Source organism: Brassica napus, chromosome A6 (assembly GCF_020379485.1).
Source record: "Brassica napus cultivar Da-Ae chromosome A6, Da-Ae, whole genome shotgun sequence".
NCBI lineage: Eukaryota > Viridiplantae > Streptophyta > Magnoliopsida > Brassicales > Brassicaceae > Brassica > Brassica napus.
This window is the reverse complement of record NC_063439.1, coordinates 11925390-11946401: the sequence shown is the minus strand read 5'-3', so window position 1 is coordinate 11946401 and position 21012 is coordinate 11925390. Positions and strand designations below refer to the sequence as shown.

The following is a 21012-nucleotide window of genomic DNA, read 5'->3' as shown; positions in this document are numbered from 1 at the left end:
GGATCGATTCTCTAGATATTACACACCAAATAAATTGACAGCTTGCTGGATATGACACACCAACAAGGAATGGATAGAGAGATAGATTGAGAGACGCCACAAAGATCTGTGAAAGGATCTATGATACGTCTAGACCAGCCATGAACATAGATATGACACACCATGAACATGGAGTTCCAAAAATTACAAGACATCACATCTTGAAAGAGAGAAACTTCTCTAGTTTTCACTGAAAAACAAACTTATTCTTATTCATGATTTTTGGGCTCTTTTTATAGAGAAATACAAGTAATTTTCGTCCATAAAAGTATCCTAACATGAAGCACCACTTGAGAGTTGAAATTCAAACTCTATTCTGCATGCAAGAGAGATAAACACATTTAAATAAATGCTATTTTGAATCTGGACGAAAATCAGTCTTCCTTTGATATTTTTGGGCTGAATCCACTTTTATGGGCTTCTCTGATGTACCATGATTGTAGAACAATTGGGCTTGTGGCTTAATTCCATCTGGGCTGGTCGGAATTGTTCATTGAATGCACATAGGTCCAAATTCGCATAAACTGAAGATCACCTATTTTGTAAATTGCGTAACTCCTTCATCTGAAGTCTGTTTGATCTGATTCTTCTTCGAGGAGCTCCATAATTGAGTTGAGCACATTTTCCAAGTAATTTCATGCGTAGAAGCCTCGTGGTTTCGAAGATGTGAGTCAAACAATGAACGTACATCTTTACTGCTTCCCATGATCATATCAACCAACTAATAAAATTTTGTTATTTTATATTCGATATCTTTTAAAAAAGAAAACAAAATATTGTCAACTTATAATGTGTTTTTAAAATAAAAAGGTAAAAAAAAAATAGCAGCAACTACAGAAAAAATAATTTTAAATTTTTTTTTTAATGTCGTCAGCAAACACTAAACCCTAAATCCTAATCACTAAACTTTAATTCCTAAAATCTAAACCCTTGGATAAATCCTAAACTCTAAATCAAAAATACTAAACACTAAAACATTCAAGGGTTTAGGGTTTAGAATTTAGGGTTTAGTGTTTTTGATTTAGAGTTTAAGATTTATCCAAAGGTGTTTTGCTGACGACTTCAAAAATATTTTTTTTTAAAAACATTTCTGTAGTTACTACTATTTTAGTTATTTTTTTACCTTTTTATTTTAAAAATATAATATAAATTGATAATATTTTATTTATTTTCTTAAAAGATATTGAATATAAAATAATAAAATCCTATTGAATGGTGAACCTAGAGGTTCATCCTAGAGGATCTAGGATGAACCTAAGAATAACTTATTTCTTAATATATGTGCAAAGCTTTCAAATGACATTTATTATGAAACAGAGGGAATATACTTTATTAAATAAGGAAAACGTGTTTTGCAAGTCGGACATACATAATATAATGATTTCTTAGTTAATTGAAATCATTAACTGATTTGTGTGACTGTGACAAATTAGGAAAATAAATCATAATGTAGAGCTGTAAAATGGGTGGGCTGTCCAAGAGTTGATTTCTCTGTAAGACACATTTCTCTCTTTTTTGACACTATAAGACACGTTGTGCTGGAGACATACATTCACGGTTTCCTAGATGTCTTTTTGACATGAATACCCTTTGCTCAGCGACAGAAAACAAATGAGTGTAATTGTTTTATTTTGTTTTTTTCTATCTAGTTAGGCGTCTGAAGTTATTAAGGTTGGTGTACATGATAAAGTGTCAATTTACGACCATTGCTTTATATTTTTATTATTATTCATTTCCTTTTCTATTTTTGATTTGATTTTTCTCAGATTTTACGATACACAAAACAAGTATAATTGTTACAATAAATTGTATTTTATTTTTTTCTATATTTTAAGATCCATTTTCATATATATATATATATTTTATATATTTTAGAATTTATATAAATAAATGCATGGACATAAAAAGTGTGGATGAGAAAAATCTAAAAACATGTACGAAAAATATATAAACAAAAAAATCTGGACATGGATGGATAAAAAATGTGAAAAACTTTAAAAAACTCTAACACAAAAATTGTTTGTGTTCGTAGTTGAGAAAGTTTAGCAAAAAAAAAAATGTGGACGAATCTTGTTTTAACAGGTTGGAGGTTGTAACTTCGTCCAGCAAAGCTTTTAATGGTTTTTCTTTTCTTAGTCAGTATGACTAAATTTGTGGACATTGATACAAAAAGTATGAACAGACAGCTGCAGATTTGTTGTGTCCTTAGAACAAAGCAACACAATATCTGTTTTAATATGTGGATGCAACATCTCTCCGGATTTACTTACAAAAAGTCTAGAGTTTGTGAACTTTTGTCTCTTCTCCTCTGTTTTCATGAGTGAAAACACATCCTAAATTTAATTAACCATACAAAAATAGCATGTTCAGTAAACAGAGGGCCGATTGTATTACGAGGCTCTTATGTAAACACTTCAAAATCATGAAGGATTTATAATAGTCAACAAACAAGAGCTTACATCATCCGTAAAATCTCTAATAGAAACATCACATAGCATATCCACGAACTCATTGTGTGAAAAAAAAGAAGAATCTGGTGTTTTTAAAGCAAACAGAATCACAAGCCCATTGTGCTTTGGATTTTATGGATGAAAAAAAAAGAAGAAGAATCTGGGGAAGATGTTCAAAGGGAAAGCTTCAGCGACTGATACCGTAAAAATTGAAAGCCAAAGAACCCAAAACCTTTGTAGCTGAAGGTGTAGTGTGAGGAGGGGATTTGGCCACCGATTTCGATGAAAATCACTTACCGGAACTGGCTTCAATATCCACGGAGGAGCTCAGAGGGTTTGATGGAGGTGAGTTCAGTGACTTTGGAGACGTCACTTTTGATTTGACGAACGAGATTTGGCGACTCCATGGCTGAGAGATGGAACGAGAGGTAAGAAGAGCTTGGTGATGAAGATAGGATTCGAGAGAACAGAGCCGGACGGCGACGCCTCCGCTACCAGTGACGTCAATAGAGCGGTCGCAGGGAGAGGAAGGAGAAGAAGAAAGGGAATTGTCACGATTAGGGTTCATAAAATTGGGAAAGTGATTTTGAAAGTCAATCGTAAATCGAAAGAGGAGAGAGAATAAACCTTTTTGTATATTTTTACTTTATTTGTTTGGTAACAGGAGAGTTTGTGTTTAGTTAGGAAAATAGAAATGTGTTTTGGTAGCTTAGTTGAGAGTACAAATGACAAACCATCTAGAGAAAGTGTTTGTCATGCAAGAAGTGTCTTTATGTGTAAATGGAAAGTGAGAATGTGTCTCTAAGTGTAAATTTTTCGCTGTCCAATGGGCGTCCATGTCCAAATATATTTGGGCTTCCATTAGTTATACCCATATTTCCAGATGGGCTTTAAATGGTCAAAATTGGGAAACTATTTAATTTATGGGTGTTTGTGGATTTGGTTAATATGGACATGGGCGGCCCAATTATAAAAAATTCTAGGGTTTCCAAAATTTGAGGAAAAATTGAAAAATTTCATTTCATCGTGAAAGAGAGTTTATGCGACTCATTTGGTGTTTTGGTGATTGAACTGAGTTCCATCGGATAAATTGAGTTTTCCCGCCAAAACCGGAAAATCAAGTTTTTCCACCAAAACCAGAAAAATCGAGTTTTCTCGCCAAAACCAGAAAATCGAGTTTTCCCGCCAAAACCGCAAAATCGAGTTTTTCCGCCAAAACCGCAAAATCGAGTTTTCCCGCCAAAACCGCAAAATCGAGTTTTCCCACCAAAATCGCAAAATCGAGTTTTCCCACCAAAATTGCAAAAATCGAGTTTCCCGTCAAAACCGCAAAATCGAATTTTTCCGCCAAAACCGGAAAATCGTGTTTACCGTAAAAAATCATTATGACATAATGTTGTTTTGATATTTTTAAAGGAAACTGTGTAAAATTAGAAAATAAAATCATAATATTGTTTTGATTTTTATAAAAAGAATATCTAATCTATTAAAAGAGGAGTACAAAATAAAAACAGCCCTAAGTTTTCAAAGTTATTGAATTTGAATTAAATAATTTCTGGTGATAATATTGATTGTTTAAGATAGTTTTGATTTTGAATTACATAATTTATAAACACTGGTTTTGATTTGGCAGACGAAAATTAAACCGATGGAATTCTATGGTTAAGCAAAGTTATTAATAGGTATATAGAAATGTATTTATTGACTCATTTGATTCATTAGAAAAAGATGAACGATCGATCAAAGACAATACAATTTCATTTCATTTAGTAATGTTATAAACCGATATGAAGGAAAATACATATTGTATTTAGATGGTTTGCAAATGTTCTGGTTTAGTAATGGTATTGTAATTTAAGGGTTTATTAAATAAACCAAACGGTTAAGGGTTCTGTAAATCAAGCAAACGTCTGTGTTTTAATAATGGTACTAGATTTTGACCCGCGCTTTAATTCTCTTTTAAAATTCTACAAATTTTTTAATTATAAATTTTTTTTTTAAATTATAAGATTATGTATTTTTATATATGATAACCATATACATTTAAAATTTACTGATTGTTTATGTTATAATCATAGATATTAGATATGATATATAAAAAATTTATATTTATATTTATGAAATTATTTTTAAAGAAGTTAATTGCTTAGAAAAATATTGTATTAAAGATATTTTCTCATTAAATATTTTAATATTATTTTTGCACATCTTATTTTTTATTGATAATATTTTATTTGATCATTTAGATGCATATATTTGTTCCACTTATATAAAAATACTACTATATAAGTTGAAAAAATGAATGATCTTTCACATTGCATATTTTAATATTATTCTTTGCAGATTTTAACTTTTAATGATTATTTATTTATTTATTTATTTACTTAGATGCATATATTTTTCCAACCATATAAAACTCAACTATAAAAATTGTAAAATGGAAAGTTTATTATTTTTTTATTTCTCATATTAGGAAAATACACTACAAAAAACAATTCAATTAATTTGTAGCTAATAAATAAATTATATTAGTTTAACTTATTTATTATCCACAAAATTAAGTATATTTCATATGATTAAAAATATCTAATTATTCAAAACAACAAAATAAATCTCTTCGAAATTTTTTTTGCTATGGATATGATAAAGCTTTACATATAGTAAATGCTAATAGTTAATTAGCATTTATGGTTTTTTTTGGTTTGTAAAGAAAATTTATTTGTTACCATAAATATGAGATATTTCTATTATTTTGTAAATATGATTAAAATCCAAGGGTAGAATCCTAAATTTTTAAAATAGGATCCTGCTTTAATAGTATATATGTTGCAACATAACAATCATGACGTTGGGTGATAAAATATTTTTTTATGGTTATTTTTGTATAAAATATCATTGAATATGATCTTATTAATAAATATGTTATACTGCTATTTATGGCTTTGGGACTGAAATAGTGATATACTAGAATGCAATGGTTGAGTAAAATATTAAAATAAATATTTTACTTTTATTTAAACGTGCAGGAATTGCAGAAGATAATTATTTTATAAGATTCGTTTTTCCTTGGCAATCGTAGAAGATTTTATTTATAAATATAGTTGTGTAAATATTGCAATTAACTGATCTTTCCTAAAATGCAGGGAAATAGGCCTAAACAATCTGTTACATTTATAACTATTCCCTTATATTATTTAGGATATGCTATGTGTAGAGATTAAATAATGTGTCTAACTAAATTCTAATAAATAGGTCCAAACAACTTTTATAAGTAGATTTATCAAGACTGCTTCTTTTTTAATAGAATATATAGATACAACGATATTTACTTTAGTAGCAATTGTAATTAGATGGGCTTGTTATGCTGTGGTTTAGTAACGATTTTGTAATATCAATTAGATGGGCTTGTTATGCTTTGGTTTAGTAACGGTTTTGTAATATCACGGATTTGTATTAGGAATAAGTAAAACGGCTGTGTTTTAAAGACAATGGCACAAGGATGTAATTTTTGTGGAAAACTCAGGGCTAAGTACAAAACGTACTCCTGTTTTAATAGATTAGATGAAAAAAATTTCGAGCACAAGAATGCTCTGCTTTTGTTTGGAAAAAAAAGACATAAGAAACATGACAGAAGCATAAGCTATGATCTTCCTGGTCTTTACGCTGATGCACTGATGTTAAGGCAGCACTGTCTTGGTATTCCATCGGCTCAATCCTTCATTTGTAACCCCATCTCCACTTCCAACCTGCAGTGCAATAAGCTGGTTCTGCATTTTGCGATGAACAGTCCGAACAATGTAGGATGAAGATGACGACGTCCGTTTCTTTCACGCCAACTCCAATAAATTAAGGCTTGGAAAACCATATTTACTAGCCGTGCGTCCAACTTAGAGAGTCTGTTGCTTCTGATACTTGAAACTGTCCAAGTCTAGTCGGGATTTATGCGGCCTAACATGAATGGATTCATCAATGTTGTCCAAACGGTATAGGTGCAAGGGCAAGCAAAGAAGAGGTGACCGCGAGTCTCATCCGACTCTCCACATAACAGACAAATATGCGTTTGACCCCACTGTCTCATTCTATCTCCCGTGTCCAGCCTATTCCTACAAGCTAGCCAAGTGATGAACGCCTAGCGAGGAAGTGCTTGAGGAAACCAAACAATGCTGAACCACTCCACCACATCATGAGTTGATCAAAGCTGCTCCCATGTAGCTTTCGATGCAAACTTCTCTTCAAAAAATAGTATTTTTGTAAATAATCCGAACTTTTGGGGTGAATAGGGTAAAATATCATGGGTTATTTTTGTGTTTGACTTTAAGTTATATTTGCAAAAAGCCCAAAAATTTAAGTTACATTTTTGGGCTTTTTGAAATATGACTTAAAGTCAAACACAAAAATAACCCATGATATTTTTACCCTATTCACCCCAAAAGTTCGGATTATTTACAAAAATACTATTTTTTTTCAAAATAAATTTTTTACTCTCTTATCTTCATCTTCTTCAAGTATTTACAATATTGTCATTGCCATCAATATACCAACTATCATGAATAACCAATTTGAAGCTCTTAATGCACCTAAAGATCGATTTTGACTCTTTCTATCTCATTTCTTAGAAACTAAAAACAACATTTCTTCCACTTTCTCTCTATATTCATCCTAAAACCAAAGATTTTGATTCTAAAATTTTTAAGGTTCATAAAACCATTCAATCTCATGATTCGTCGTCATTAACAAGTAGGTTGCTTTGGTGGCAAAGTATTATGTGGTTGGAGAAGCTAAAAAGTTTATCTTACTGGTTAAAGGTACGAAATTAAATCTTTTTTCCAGATTTGTCCATCAGAAGACTTCCGTGTAAGTCTTCACCGAAGAGAAGACTTACACTAAAGTTTTCTTGTTAATGTATATGTTAGTTTTGCAATTGACTCTATGTGTGTCTTTTAGAGACGAATTCTCTGGAAGTCTTCCGGTTTTCTTTGTTATAAAAAAAATTAGAGAAGACGTCCCGGTAAGTCGTCTAGGATAAACAAGTTAGTTTTGTATTTGACCGGATTGTGTCAGAAATTCGACTATTTCTAGTCGAGTTACATGAAAGTTGTCCAACATAAAAATAAAACAAAATATTTAATTTTTACTAGACGACTTCCAAGTAAGTCGTTTCAGGTTACTTTTGCAATTGAAAAATAAAAATTAAATATTTAATTTTATCCAGACGACTTCCATGTAAGTCTTCCAGTAGACGACTTACACGAAAGTCTTCCAAAATTTTATTCCGAGATTCTGGTCAAACCTTTGTTATTACAAAAGACTTTCGTGTAAGCCGTCTGCCGAAAGACTTATATGGAAGTCGTTCGGATAAAATAAAATATTAAAGTTTTATTTTTCAATTGCAAAAGTAACCTGAAACGACTTACATTGAATTCATCTAATTATTTAAATTTTATTTTTATGTTGGACGAATTTCGTGTAAGTCGTCTAGGAAAAATCAAATTTATGACACAATCCGGTCAAATGCAAAACTAACATGTTTATCTTAGACGACTTCCATGTAAGTTGTCTAGGAAAAATTAAATTTTTGACACATAAAGCCAATTGCAAAACTAACCTATGCATTGACCAGAAGACTTCCGTGTAAGTCTTCCAGAAGATTTTTGTGGAAGTCGTCTATGTCAACCTTTAATAAAATTTTATTTTCTCTAAAACTATAAAGACGTTTTAACATTTTCTTGTTAATTCATGTATATTTTTCAATATTAGGGATCCTGAATGAAATTCATAACTTAATTGGTGATATCATGAGGTTAACAACATTCATGTTTATTAATATTTCTAGCTAATGAGAGAAGACTTTTATTTTTAATTTTAAGATATATATTTTCTAACTTTCAAAAGTGTTAAGTAACTTCAAGAATATCAAGTCATATGGTTTAATGTGTCTTCTTAGATCATAAGATATACATTTTAACTTTCATACAATTTGAAATTTTAATTTCCACTTAAAATTTGAGTTTTTCGCTTAAATTTTAGTTTTCCGCTTAAATTTCCCGCTTATATTTAAAATTTCCGCTTGAAATTTAAGTCTTCCAAAAAGTCTTATGAGAAGAAATCTTCCCAGAAGACTTCTAATGAAACCGTTATAGGGTTGAACTAATGTAATGTTTGATCTTTGAAAATTTGACTAAGTTTTCTTGAGAAGTTTTCTCCATTAGTTGTAGTAAATTTGACTAATTTTTTTTTGTTATTGTGTTTTGCTATTGAAGTAGTATCAATAACTTCAATACTATCAAGTACTTTAGGCAAGATAATATTGTAGACATGAACATGTTTACCAAATGTTTTCTTTAATATATTTTCAAATTTACAAAAAAATTCACAACTAAAAGAGTACACATACAAATTACAAAACAAACCATAAACAAAACTGTTATAGCTCATTCCTCCACAAAGACAAGCATAGACTCCACTTGACATGGTAGAAGACTTTGTCAGTAGACTTCCAGGAAGTCGTCTAGTGCAATAAATGTTAGAAAACTTCTCAGAAGGCTTCCCTATAAGTTTTCCAAGTCTGTCGCAGATCTAAAAAACCTGCATATCCAAAAGCATTCAAATGACTTCAAAACATAAGAAAACTTCAAAAATAAGGTAAGAGCTTAAAATAACCAAGAGTTTTCAAAAGGTAAGAGCTTTAAGCAACAATAAATTACCAAATAAGAAAATATAATTTATAGATCTACCTTTAAAGGAGTGAAAGATGAGAACCATGTAATGAAAAACTTGCAAAAACAAAATAAATGAGTGAGAAGACATGAAATAACTATATATTGATATAAAGTTTAGTGTTTTTAAGTTCAAAGAGATTAGAGAGAGGTTGGAGTGTTTTAGAGTGAAAAACATGATGTGGATAAAGTTTAATTTCTGTACCACTCTGCTGCAAGCACAACAGTGTCGATGTAGTAGTAAAGATGTCAATCCAACCTAAGATTGTTTAAAGCATGGAGAATACAAGAAGTAATTTAATCTAAGAAAATAAAGTTGGTTTTAGTGTGATGAACTAGTCTCAGACAACAAACACAAACAAGCACAGATTATAATCAAGGTTAAAGGCTAAACTCATGGGACAAGGCAATCAATTTCGGGTGATAGGCTTCAGACTTAAGATGCTCAACACAATCATCTAACAAGTTTCTTTAACCTAGGAACACAATGATAAGCTAGTCCACTCTTGTGATAAAAGCTCATATGCTAGTCATGCATCAATACTTGAACACATGTTACCAAATCCTAACTAATAGACAATCATGACTTACAAACTATATTTACTTATATATGTGAAAACAATTTAAATTTTATTATATTTAATTTTACATGATTTAGAATGATTTATATTTATAATTTCAATTTATTTTTCATCAAAATATTTTTTTCATAATTTTATAAATTAATTTTATGATTAAATACATGAGTAGATTTCTTAATATGTCTTCTCGAGATGAGTAGTCTTCTGGAGAAGTCTTCCGGCAGAAAACTTTATTGTTTAGAGAAGACTTCCAGTATAATCGAAAATGTTTACATGTTTTTTTGTTTGGTTATAAGGAGATAATTTTAATTTATACAGTTTAAGTTATTTTACATTTTCTTGAATTGACTTATAGATTTTCATTCAAATTTAAATTTTGGGTCATTTTTGGTTAGGTTTCCAACTATATTTGGTATTATAAACATATTAATAGGATTCATTTTTTTTCTTTCTGAAATTGATTTTTTTTTATAAATTTCTTTTTGGGTCAAAAACGAATTCCTAAAAGAGCATTTGATCAAAAAAATATAATATTTTTTTTTGTAATTTTGAATAAAAATGTATAAAAGAGCATCGTTTCAATATTTGCTTAGGGGAATATAAAATGTTAGATCGGTACTTAGTCCAACTTCGCTCACCCATATGAGCTGATTCGCATCAGACGGCCTATTGGCAGTTCGTAGATAATGAGATTCAAACTTCAAACCAACGGTACCTTCTTCTGCGTTGCCAATAGTGTAAAAGTAAATACTTTTCTGTCGGCGTAAAAATAAAAACTTAATTGCAGAAACTAACCGGTGTGCTGCTGCGGCTCTATTTAAAAAAAACTAAAGACTTAATATATCATTAGTACGAATACACTATTATGTAAAAGGGAGAATTAGTCAAGTACCCATATTTGAAGTCCATATTAGATATTTACCATTGAATTGACACAAATGCAATTTGCCTTACCATTTTACCTTCAGTTTGACCATAATAGTTTTCTGGCGTTTTTTCCTTCCTCACATTCTCTTTCTCTCATCTGGCACTCTCTTTCCCTCATGTCACTCTCTTTTCTTCCTCTGCAATATGGTCTTCTCTGTTTTTTTTTTTGGTAGGAATATGGTCTTCTCTGTTGATAGTCTATTTCTTCTTATTTTCACTTTTTTTACTTTTATAATTTCTTTTCTTTCTATATTCTCCAATCCTCCGCTATTTTTATCCGTAAAACACTTCATTCTCTTTTCTTCTTCGTAATATAACATTGATTTTTAAATTTACTCAGTTTGATAGATAAATTGAAAATTCTACAATATTATTTATTAACTGCTAATACCCCTGTTAACAGCTACAAGTATTTGTTAACAGCACCTCTGTTAACACCTATAGTATATGTATTGTTAACGGCTGACACCTATGTTAGCATTTACAATAGTTTTTAATTGATACATCAAATATTAACAATCGACAAATGGCGATTATTGACTGCTATCCGTGATGTTTTACATGTTAATGTAAATTTTAGTAACTAACATATATGTTACATGATAACAAATATATTAGACTAATAGCAAATATTGCATTATAAAGACTGTTATTATATTATTGATTGGCTTAAGCACTATAAATACTATTTATATTGATAATCAAATAAGAACCGATAAAATTGAAGATTCAAAGCCACATATGAAATAAATATTAAAATTAAAATTGAATTGGATATAGAATAATAGAGCTTTGTATAATAATTAGAGATTGGAGTTAGAAACATCACATATGTTTTCAGGAAGAAGAAAAAAAATAGAAGAGAAAATGGCGAGAAGTAAGAGAGAAGAGAGAGAGAAAGAGAGACAGAAAGCTAGTAAAGAATATGTAGGAAATAAGAGAGATGGCTAAATGGTCATGAAAATATTTATGTCAAATCAAGTGTAAGTGGCTAATTAAAGCCTCTCATATATGCACTTTTGCCAATTATCCTACTATATAAAAGGGACTAAATTTAAGGTTTTTGGGACTATCCACATCAGCTAAAATATTATCATCCAAAAAGAATTAGAAATAGATGTCATTTAGAAGATAATTAACTAACATACGACTTTTGATATTTCTAGAAATTTCAAATTTGTAACTGCTAATTTATTAATAGAATCATATACCTATATTGAATTATGTTCTATTTTTAATCGTTAGACTTCAAGGGTAAATAAATTATTAATTTATAATATATATATTTTATAAATTTATATTGTAGTTATAAATAAAGAGAAAATAACCGGGGAGGGTGAAGAAGCTCATGTAAAATTATGTAATTAAAATGGTAAAATGGTGAGTATGATGAGGTGAATCTAAGAAAATTTGTTGTACAAATTATGGTGTTTTCTTCGTCAACTATAATGATTTAAAATAAAATATGTATTCACATATATAAGTCAATATTTGTTGTGTTTTTTTTTGGTAAGATGTTAATATTATCATTTTCTGAAAGGTTACACTGTTATTTTTAAACAACTTATTACAGCAAGCAAACAAAAAACAACCAACAACAACTTAAGGTAAAAAAAACTTTAAGGAAGTCTTATACAGGAAAGATAAAAAGAAGAGGAGAAAGAAGAACTTGCCGGGTAAAGGAGGAGACGGTCACGCAACATACGGTCGAGAGATGCAAGGATGACTGATGAATGTGAGGAGACAGCTGTGAACACACAAGCATTACGCTCTTTCCACAGCAGGTAGATGGCTGACTGAAAGTATAGCTTGATAACTGGAGTAGCATGCGCATCTGCGTTGACGCGAGGTTGATTGATCCAAGCTGCAACAGAGTGTAGATCAGCCGGAGGAAAAATCTAAACTTCAGCAGCAAAAGGCTCCCATATCAAGCGAGAGAAAGAGCACTCAAAGAAGAGATGATGGTGAGTCTCTATTTCCAGATTACAAAGGACGCACGTTCTTGAGACATTTAACCCCCAACGTCTCAAGCGATCCTTGGTTGGCAGTCTTCTCCGCAAAGCCAGCCATGATATAAACGCATTACGTGGAATATGTTCCTTGAACCAAATAGTCTTGTGTCAATATTTGTTGTTGATAGTGTTTATATTCTTTTTTGACATTAGTATCCATATTTTTTAGTAAACTGATCCAAAGAGATTAGTTTGTGGAGCTAACCAAACGAGGATTATAGTGTTTACTTTGGAAAAAGTAATAGGTTGAATGATAGATGGCATGCGTGCCTTTTCACATGGAAATCTGCACATATATTAAAATTGTAAGATTTGTATCATAGAGAAAATATAGTGTATATGACTGAAATTGGGCCATTCCGAAACTAAAGATGGGTAAAATTCTTCTTTGTCAAAATGCATAGATGTGAATTTTATATGAATAGAGTTCTCCATTGCTTATAACTGTGTAATAAACTCCGTGTGTAAAGAAAAAAAAATGTTATATAAGTGAAAACAAAAATTATGATTTTTTTTCTTGTGCCTATAGGCTCTTCGCAATTTGAAGAAGAAAGAACATATTGTATAAAAATCTTTGACTCGGTCAAATTTTATCGAGTTGTTTATAAAACTGTTGTTATCTGATTCATGTAATTTTTCAGTGTTGATTTAAAAGCTCAAAAACCCCATCTATACTGAGTTTTTGATATTTTTTTCTGTGATTTGAATTTAAAAAAAGATAAAACTTTCGATAAGTTATGTAAACTCAGAACAAGTATTTAGCTTTAGAAAACATTTACATGTTTCAAACTTATAATATATACATATATAATGTTTAAAATTATGCATATAAAACCTGTGTAAAATGTGTCTGAATATGTTTCTCTTCTTTAATGTGTTAATCGTACTATATATAACATTATTTTAAAATTTCAAAAAGTTTATGTCACATACAAAAAACCATCAATAAAAAATATAATTCTCCATCTACAACAAAAAAAAAACTATAAACATATAAATTTAAATTAAGAAAAACTAACATTGGAAAAATAAGAAATTAATATAAAAGAAAAAAACCGACAAATAATATTATAAATAAAATAAAATTTATAAGACACAATCCGCGCTTCGCGCGGAAAAAAAATCTCTAGTAAATATTTAAAAGCTACTATAGGAATGCACCTATGTGCTTACATATGCATGTATATCTCTTACGTGTGCAATGATGGTACGTACACGATACATAAAAATTAAGATAATCACATATGCAACACAAGCATGTTTCTTGGACGGCCATGTTTATAATACACCCTACTCAAATTTTAAGTAATGTGCTCCTTTTCTATTATAATTTTTTTTTTAACAAAATTCTCAACTGAAAAAATCCAAAATTATTTATGGGTTTTAAACCATTGCTTACTTTGCATGTGTTTTAGGCCGGGCCTGGTTCTTTATGTACGCAGGGCCGTGCCTGACATCAAATGGGCCCCAAGCACAAAATAATTATATGGCTATTTTAATGAAAACTAAAAATCTATTCTAGGGAAGGGATCCAACTTCTAACCTTTAAACCTACAAAATGCTCTTATAACCAACTGAACTAGGGAAGAATTTCATAAATAATTGGCCTTTTAAATACTTAATTTATCTAAGGCCCCAAACACATGCTTTACTTGCTTTCATTCAGGCACGGCCCTGTATGTACGTATGTACAAACATCTTTAAGAAATGCTCTTTTGAGAAAAATGTTTGCTCTTAAACCATTTGAAATCAAAGGGGGAAAACATTTTCACAAATAAAATCAATTTTTTAACATCGACTGATATCTTTTTCAGTCTTATTCCGGATCACTGGCGGGCAGAGTCGGTCCGGACCAATTTAACATATTTTGACTTGTTTTCACAGCTATATTAGCAAATAGCAAACTGTAGTTACAAATAATCAAATGGGGGCAAAAGGTATATTCAAACTTGCGTCCGTGTGGAGCTCACGAGCCAAGGTGGAGGAACTAGTGGAGGTGGGGCCATAGAGTGTGTTCCTGACGTCTAAGTCCCTCGATCTCAATATTTTTTATTTACTTCCACTATATGATCAAGTTCGAATTGTCTCCATCCGTTTTATATTTTTATGTAACTCCTTTTAAATTTAAAATCCTTCGCATTTACAAATGTATAGTAGAATAATAGTTAGACAAGATGGCCAAACACAACTTACAAAAGAATATTTAGCTACTTATTTTAACAATCATCTCCTAACCATGTTCTTCCAAATGTATTGGTATAATTGCATCTGTTTACCACTTTCTTAAGTGGTCATCCAACTAATAATCATGTCTCACCTCAAATGCAGTATAGATAGATAATGAGAAGTTCAAATGGCTGCTAAATCGTTTGGGATCCAAAGATATAATAGAATTCTTTCGGTTTTATATGCTGAGATGAGAGTATTTTTTTGGGCTATGACGTGTTTGAAGATATGTAGATCTCTTAATCCAGTTTGATACAGACTGCTTATATTTTGGTGAACATGATTACAAATCCAGTAAACGAACAAACTTCTATTCCAGAGTTATCTTCTTTCCGGCTTTTGCATGGTTATTTTGAGAGTTTAATTTTAGACCATATTTTCAAAGGGTTGCAACATTCGTGTTGATTTCCTAACAGAAAAAGATAAAATCGGAAGAGTTTTATTTTCCATGTAAACCATAAATGATCTAATAAAGTTATTTTTAAAAATAATATTATTGTCAACTCAAACTTGGTTTAAAAATACTGGTAGTTAAAAAAAAAGTAATGAAAGAAACCGAAAAAGGTATACAAGATAAGATCAGCTCCATCCAGAGCTTTAGGAAGAGGTTCTTAAGAGAAAAAAAATAAATCAAAAATGTTATAATAATTAATAACAGAGAACCGCTCCTTTATTATGAGGATTTAGGATTGGTAAAAACCCCATACGTGGCGGCTGGGTATTGGTTTGTTCCTTTTACACACGAAAGGGAAAATTTTTTGTCTCGTCTTTCGTCGAACGGGTTTTCTCTCATCTTCGTTGATTCTGTGAAATCTCCAACGGAGATGAAGTTTGATCCGATCGGGTTACGATTATTGGTTGCTGTAGCTCAGGTCAGGTCTTCACGGTTGCTGTAGCTCCTGGAGACGTGATAATAGCTGGAACAGACGGATTGTTCGACAAGCTGTACAAATCACAGCCACAGTGGTTCAAGCGGTGAGAGCTGGAACAGATCCTCAGGTGACAGCACAAAAGATTGCAGCTTTGGCGAGGCAAAGTGCACATGACAAGAACAGACAAACTCCATCCTCTACGGCAACGCAAGATGCTGGATTCAGATACAATGGAGGTACGCTTGATGACATTGTGTATGTAAATAAAAGGAGAAAGAGAACTTGTGTTGGATTATGAATAGCTCGTTAGCTGTAATAGATTCACACACCCACGGGACTTGCGAAATCTATTAACATTTCCCACATACAAGTTGCTTGAGTTTCTCTTTAAGATCAAGCTTTTAATGATTGTGTATTGTGTTTAATGAGACAGAACATAGGTTACGTGTGATCATAGCTTACAGTGTGTATAGTTCTTGTGTGTCTTGTGTGTTTGCAATAGCTTATAGTGTGTATATTGCTTCTGTGTGTTGTGTGTATTGTGTGTATATTCACTCAGACTCGTCTCTTGCTTTTGCAGGTGGAGCCAAGACACACATGTGACAACTAAAAAGACAGTAGCATGTGACACAAATGAACAACAATCTAATCCAATCTCAGTTCCAGGTTTGTTCTTTTTCTATCACTTCTTGTCTCTGTCTCTGGAACTTTGTTGTCGAAACAAAACATTGTGCTTGATTATTAGTGTTTGTGAAACATAGGCCATGTTCGTTTGAATGTTGCAGCACCTACGATCAAAATGTTGTTTGATTGACTTTTGTTTATCTCTGTTTCTGTATCATTTAAATTTGATAACTGAACTTCTAAAAAAAAAAAGTTTTTAAGAATGTCAAAAGGATGGTTAGAACCCATCAGACAACATTGGACATGCTCTAAAAGAAGCCTTTAGAGAAGAAAAAGTCTTTCTCTCATTTATAGATTTTAATTGAATAGAAATGAGAATTTCAATCTCACACATTTCACTATTTAAAAGCTACTCTTTGGAAACTAAACACTCATAACATATGAGAGCTACATCCCAGTACTAAATTCTTCACTCAAATTTAGATACTTCCAATACACCATTATTAGTTAAACTAGTCTAAATTACACTTGGAAGAGTCTATAGGAGGAAAACGAAAACTCTTAACAAAAAAATCTTAGAAACAGTTGAATATTTTAATTAAAGATCGAACCAAATTTTATCAGGTAAACATTAAAAACACTGAAATTTTATAAACGAAATTTGTGAGCAAATACCGAAAACTTGGCAGGTTACAATAAAGATATATATCTTTATAAATTTTCAAACATTGTGTTAAGTTCAAAACACTCGTTTTTGATGTTCTTTATAGCTTTGCACTCCGATCCACACAATCAGTTATTAGTTTCATCACAAAGGAATGATCATACAAATTATTTAGGGAGGACGTTAATACCACCCCCATGCAATTCAACAATCTATACATTCAAATTTACACATTCCATTCTAACAATTTCACAATACATTTTCTCAATGTTTTCTGTCTAAGCCATTTTCCTTTGTATAAAAACTGCTCATATCCATTTATTTTGAAAATAAAATACTATGATAGCGGGTCGTTACAGAAAACCGCTTAATTTCCCTCTTACACGCCTTAATGCTATTCTATAATGACCAAAAGAGGCATCTACATATTCTGTCAATAGTGCTCTTCACCCCCTCAGAAAACGAACACTTACACTACATTTGATGTCTTTTCCTTCCATCGTAGACGTATCTAGGCTGAATAGAGGCCCATAATCCTAAGAGGAACACATAAATGGATATGTGCAATATTATAGTTATCATTATCTATAAAATATATCCTTATCTCTATACTTACCGATTGTTACATCTTTTGCCAATATTTCCCAGTCAATGCAATACAAATTTAAGAAAAATATTCGTAATACTATTTTGTTCGAACAATTTTAAAATAAAATAACTCACCCTAGAACCATCCATCCTAATTTTAGTTTCTGTGACCAGATACATTATTTGAAGTTTCTTTGGAAAACTATGTACCAGTCAGGCTAATTCAGATGTTTTCCTTCTGTTCTCTGTTTGCATTTTATAAGTTTCAAAAGTAAAAATGTATACTTGAATAGACCAAACGAGACACTGCTCATATCCTCACAATCAATGGCCTCTTTAGATTCCATTTTAATTGTACTCTTTTTTCTCTGGCTTGAAATAATAGGGGAGTATATAGTAAAACATACTTTTTGTTGTGTTTTTGGATTGAACTATTGACATTGACATAGGAGATAACGCACTTGCATATTTGGAGAACCTGCCAAAAAAAGTTATATAAGAAAGAGTTCTTATAACCACACACACCCACCAAAAATAGACACAAAATTAATGGGTGTGTTACGTCAGAGTACATCAGTCACTTCTATGATCAATACATGCTTGTTTGCCCCATATGAATGAACCAAAAGACCCGTAATATTTTGGAGATCAAGAGGGTGAAAAAATTATAAAAGTGCACAATATGTCAATATAACTTATATTATGTAAGAGCCATGTTTATTTTAATTCCATGCGTTGGAACCTTAAAGACACAAAAAAAAGGATCAAGATGAGGTTCTTCTTCTAGCTAAGTTCAGGTCCAAGTTACTAATGAAAGTTTAAGCGTAAGAAACACTATGTAAGCATATTAAATATCAGTAAAATTCCCTTAGATTACAATAGGTCCTTTTCAGAGTCTCCTTGGAATAAATCTTGAGAAAATTATGCCAACTTTTTTTTTTGAACACATTATTTTTTTTGAACACATTATTTTTTTTGAACACATTCTCTGATTCCAAGTGCCAGCAGACTATCTCTCTCGAAATTGCGCTACAGCCTTATTTCGCTCATGCATCTATAAGACTCCCTAAAGGGCTAATAATACACACGCGTAACTTAAGCGTTCCCCATTTTACTTTGTACTTGTGAGTGTATTGGGACACGGTTAACCTGCAGAACCAAGAGGAAAAAACCATAAGCCTCAAGACCTAAAGTGATACTATCTAATTACAAGCTCAAGTGCTGATACTAGATACAAAAACTTACTTATCACAGGGTCTTATAACAATATATGACTTTATTTTTCTAAGGCTGACAAAGCCTTTGTCTGTATCTTCTTCTCTATTTTCCCTTTTAGAAACTTCAACAGTTACTACCAATATAACCCTTAATAAAGTCAAGAGACACAATACTTTCATATCCCCACCGAAAAGGCCAAGAAAGATCTAGTGTCGCCCTATGTTTATTTTCGAATTTTTAGCAAGCTTAGATAATTTATATTAAGAGTTTTTCTGGTCTACATAACACGGAACTATAGAAAAACATACCATCTTCTTTTTGGCTTGGATTTACAAGATTTTCTTATGTTAATGATATCCCAATTCGAGATAGTGCTGCCTGCCAAAAAGATATAAGAAAGAGTTCTTATTATCACTCACTCAAAGGCACAGAAGAGAAAAGGCACAATTAATGGGAGTGTTGCGTCAGTAACACCAATCCCCTCTTGACGATCACGTTTTAAAAAATATATAATGGCCTTGTGACATCATAAGAAAGAGACCCTACATTATCAATAGGATAATCCCTCAAACATATGGACAGTATATGATTGGACAAAAAAATGAAATCATTAAGAGTTTTAATATTGTGAGTGTGATATCGCGTGGACACACCACAGTGTTTAGCTTATATATGTAGTGGCCAGAGCATGCCATGGTGAAGCAAGCTGAGAAAGAACATTATAGTAACATTAGTGATAAAGAGAGACAGAGAGAGAACAAGAAGAAAGAGATGAATATGATGCAAGAGGAAAACCGAAAGGGTCCATGGACAGAACAAGAAGACATCATTCTGGTAAATTTCGTACACTTATTTGGAGATCGGCGATGGGATTTTATAGCAAAAGTATCAGGTTTGAAGGTGGAGGGAGAAAGATAAATAGGTAAGGAACATCTATTACTGAGCTAGTTTTGGTTGTAGGTTTGAACAGAACAGGAAAGAGTTGCAGGCTAAGGTGGGTTAACTATCTTCATCCTGGTCTCAAACGTGGCAAGATGACACCACAAGAAGAGCGTCTTGTCACTGAGCTTCACGCTAAATGGGGAAACAGGTCTGAATCATCCGAGAAACAAAGAAAAAGTATATATATCTCATGACTACTGTAAAAGTAAATTTAAATTTAAATTTTTGCATCTATATATATATATCGTAGGTGGTCAAAAATAGCTCGGAAATTGCCAGGAAGAACAGATAATGAGATAAAGAATTACTGGAGGACTCATATGAGGAAGAAAGCTCAAGAAAAGAAGCGTCATGTTTCTCCAAGTTCTTCATGTTCCAACTGCTGCTCTTCGTCTATGACCACTACCAATACTCAAGATGTGTCTTTTGAGTCACGTATGTCGTCAGGGAAAGTAAGCTTTTACGACACTGGAGGAAATAGGGAGATGAATCAAGAAGAAACCAAAGACGGATACTCAATGGATGATATATGGAAAGAGATTGATCACTCTGCAGTAAACATAATTCAACCAGTTAAAGACATCTATTTAGAGCAAAGCTATTGCTTAAGTTACCCCAATATGGCTTCTCCAACATGGGAAAGCTCCTTGGATTCTATATGGAAGATGGAAGAAGATAAAAGTAAGATGTCTTCCTTTGGAAATGATCAGTTTCCTTTCTGTTTCCAACACAGTAGATCACCATGGTCTTCAGGTTAATTAGGATTCCATTCATTCGTTGAAAATCTATATATATTGTATGTTATATAGTTATATAAATACAGAATAAAACCTAACGACTGTAATCGCTTTGTTGATGAACAAAAAAAGAACATCCTAAGTCTCTGTAATAAATATCTCATGTGTAGTTTTGTGCTTTGTTTTTTATTTCGTTTTTTTTTTCGGTCAACTAGTTTGTACTTTGTTTAATATCTTAGTTTCCGGAGTTAGAGCTGCTAAATGGGCGAGCCCATGTCCATTAGCCCATATCCGTTTGTCCATTTGTAGTTTATGGTCAGAGAGTGACCATGTCCATTAAGGACCATGTCCATTAAAAACCAAACCCACTAACACCCATATTTATATGGGCTACCATGAGTCCATTAAGGACCATT

General features: G+C 31.6%; 1 protein-coding gene across 2 annotated transcripts; it reads left to right on the top strand.

Moving 5' to 3' along the window:
* Window positions 1-19133: 19133 nt before the first annotated feature.
* LOC106347529 (transcription factor MYB48-like) lies at window positions 19134-20785 on the top strand. 2 transcript variants are annotated; one of them, XM_048734778.1, is made up of 3 exons: window positions 19134-19809; window positions 19878-20007; window positions 20110-20785. In XM_048734778.1, exons 1-3 carry the CDS (start codon window positions 19611-19613, stop codon window positions 20615-20617), a joined length of 837 nt encoding a protein of 278 aa, XP_048590735.1. In that variant the 5' UTR covers window positions 19134-19610; the 3' UTR covers window positions 20618-20785. The 2 variants fall into 2 exon arrangements, with proteins under 2 accessions (XP_048590735.1, XP_048590736.1); XM_048734779.1 differs by having other exon boundaries at window positions 19558-19751.
* The last annotated feature ends 227 nt before the right edge of the window (window positions 20786-21012 follow it).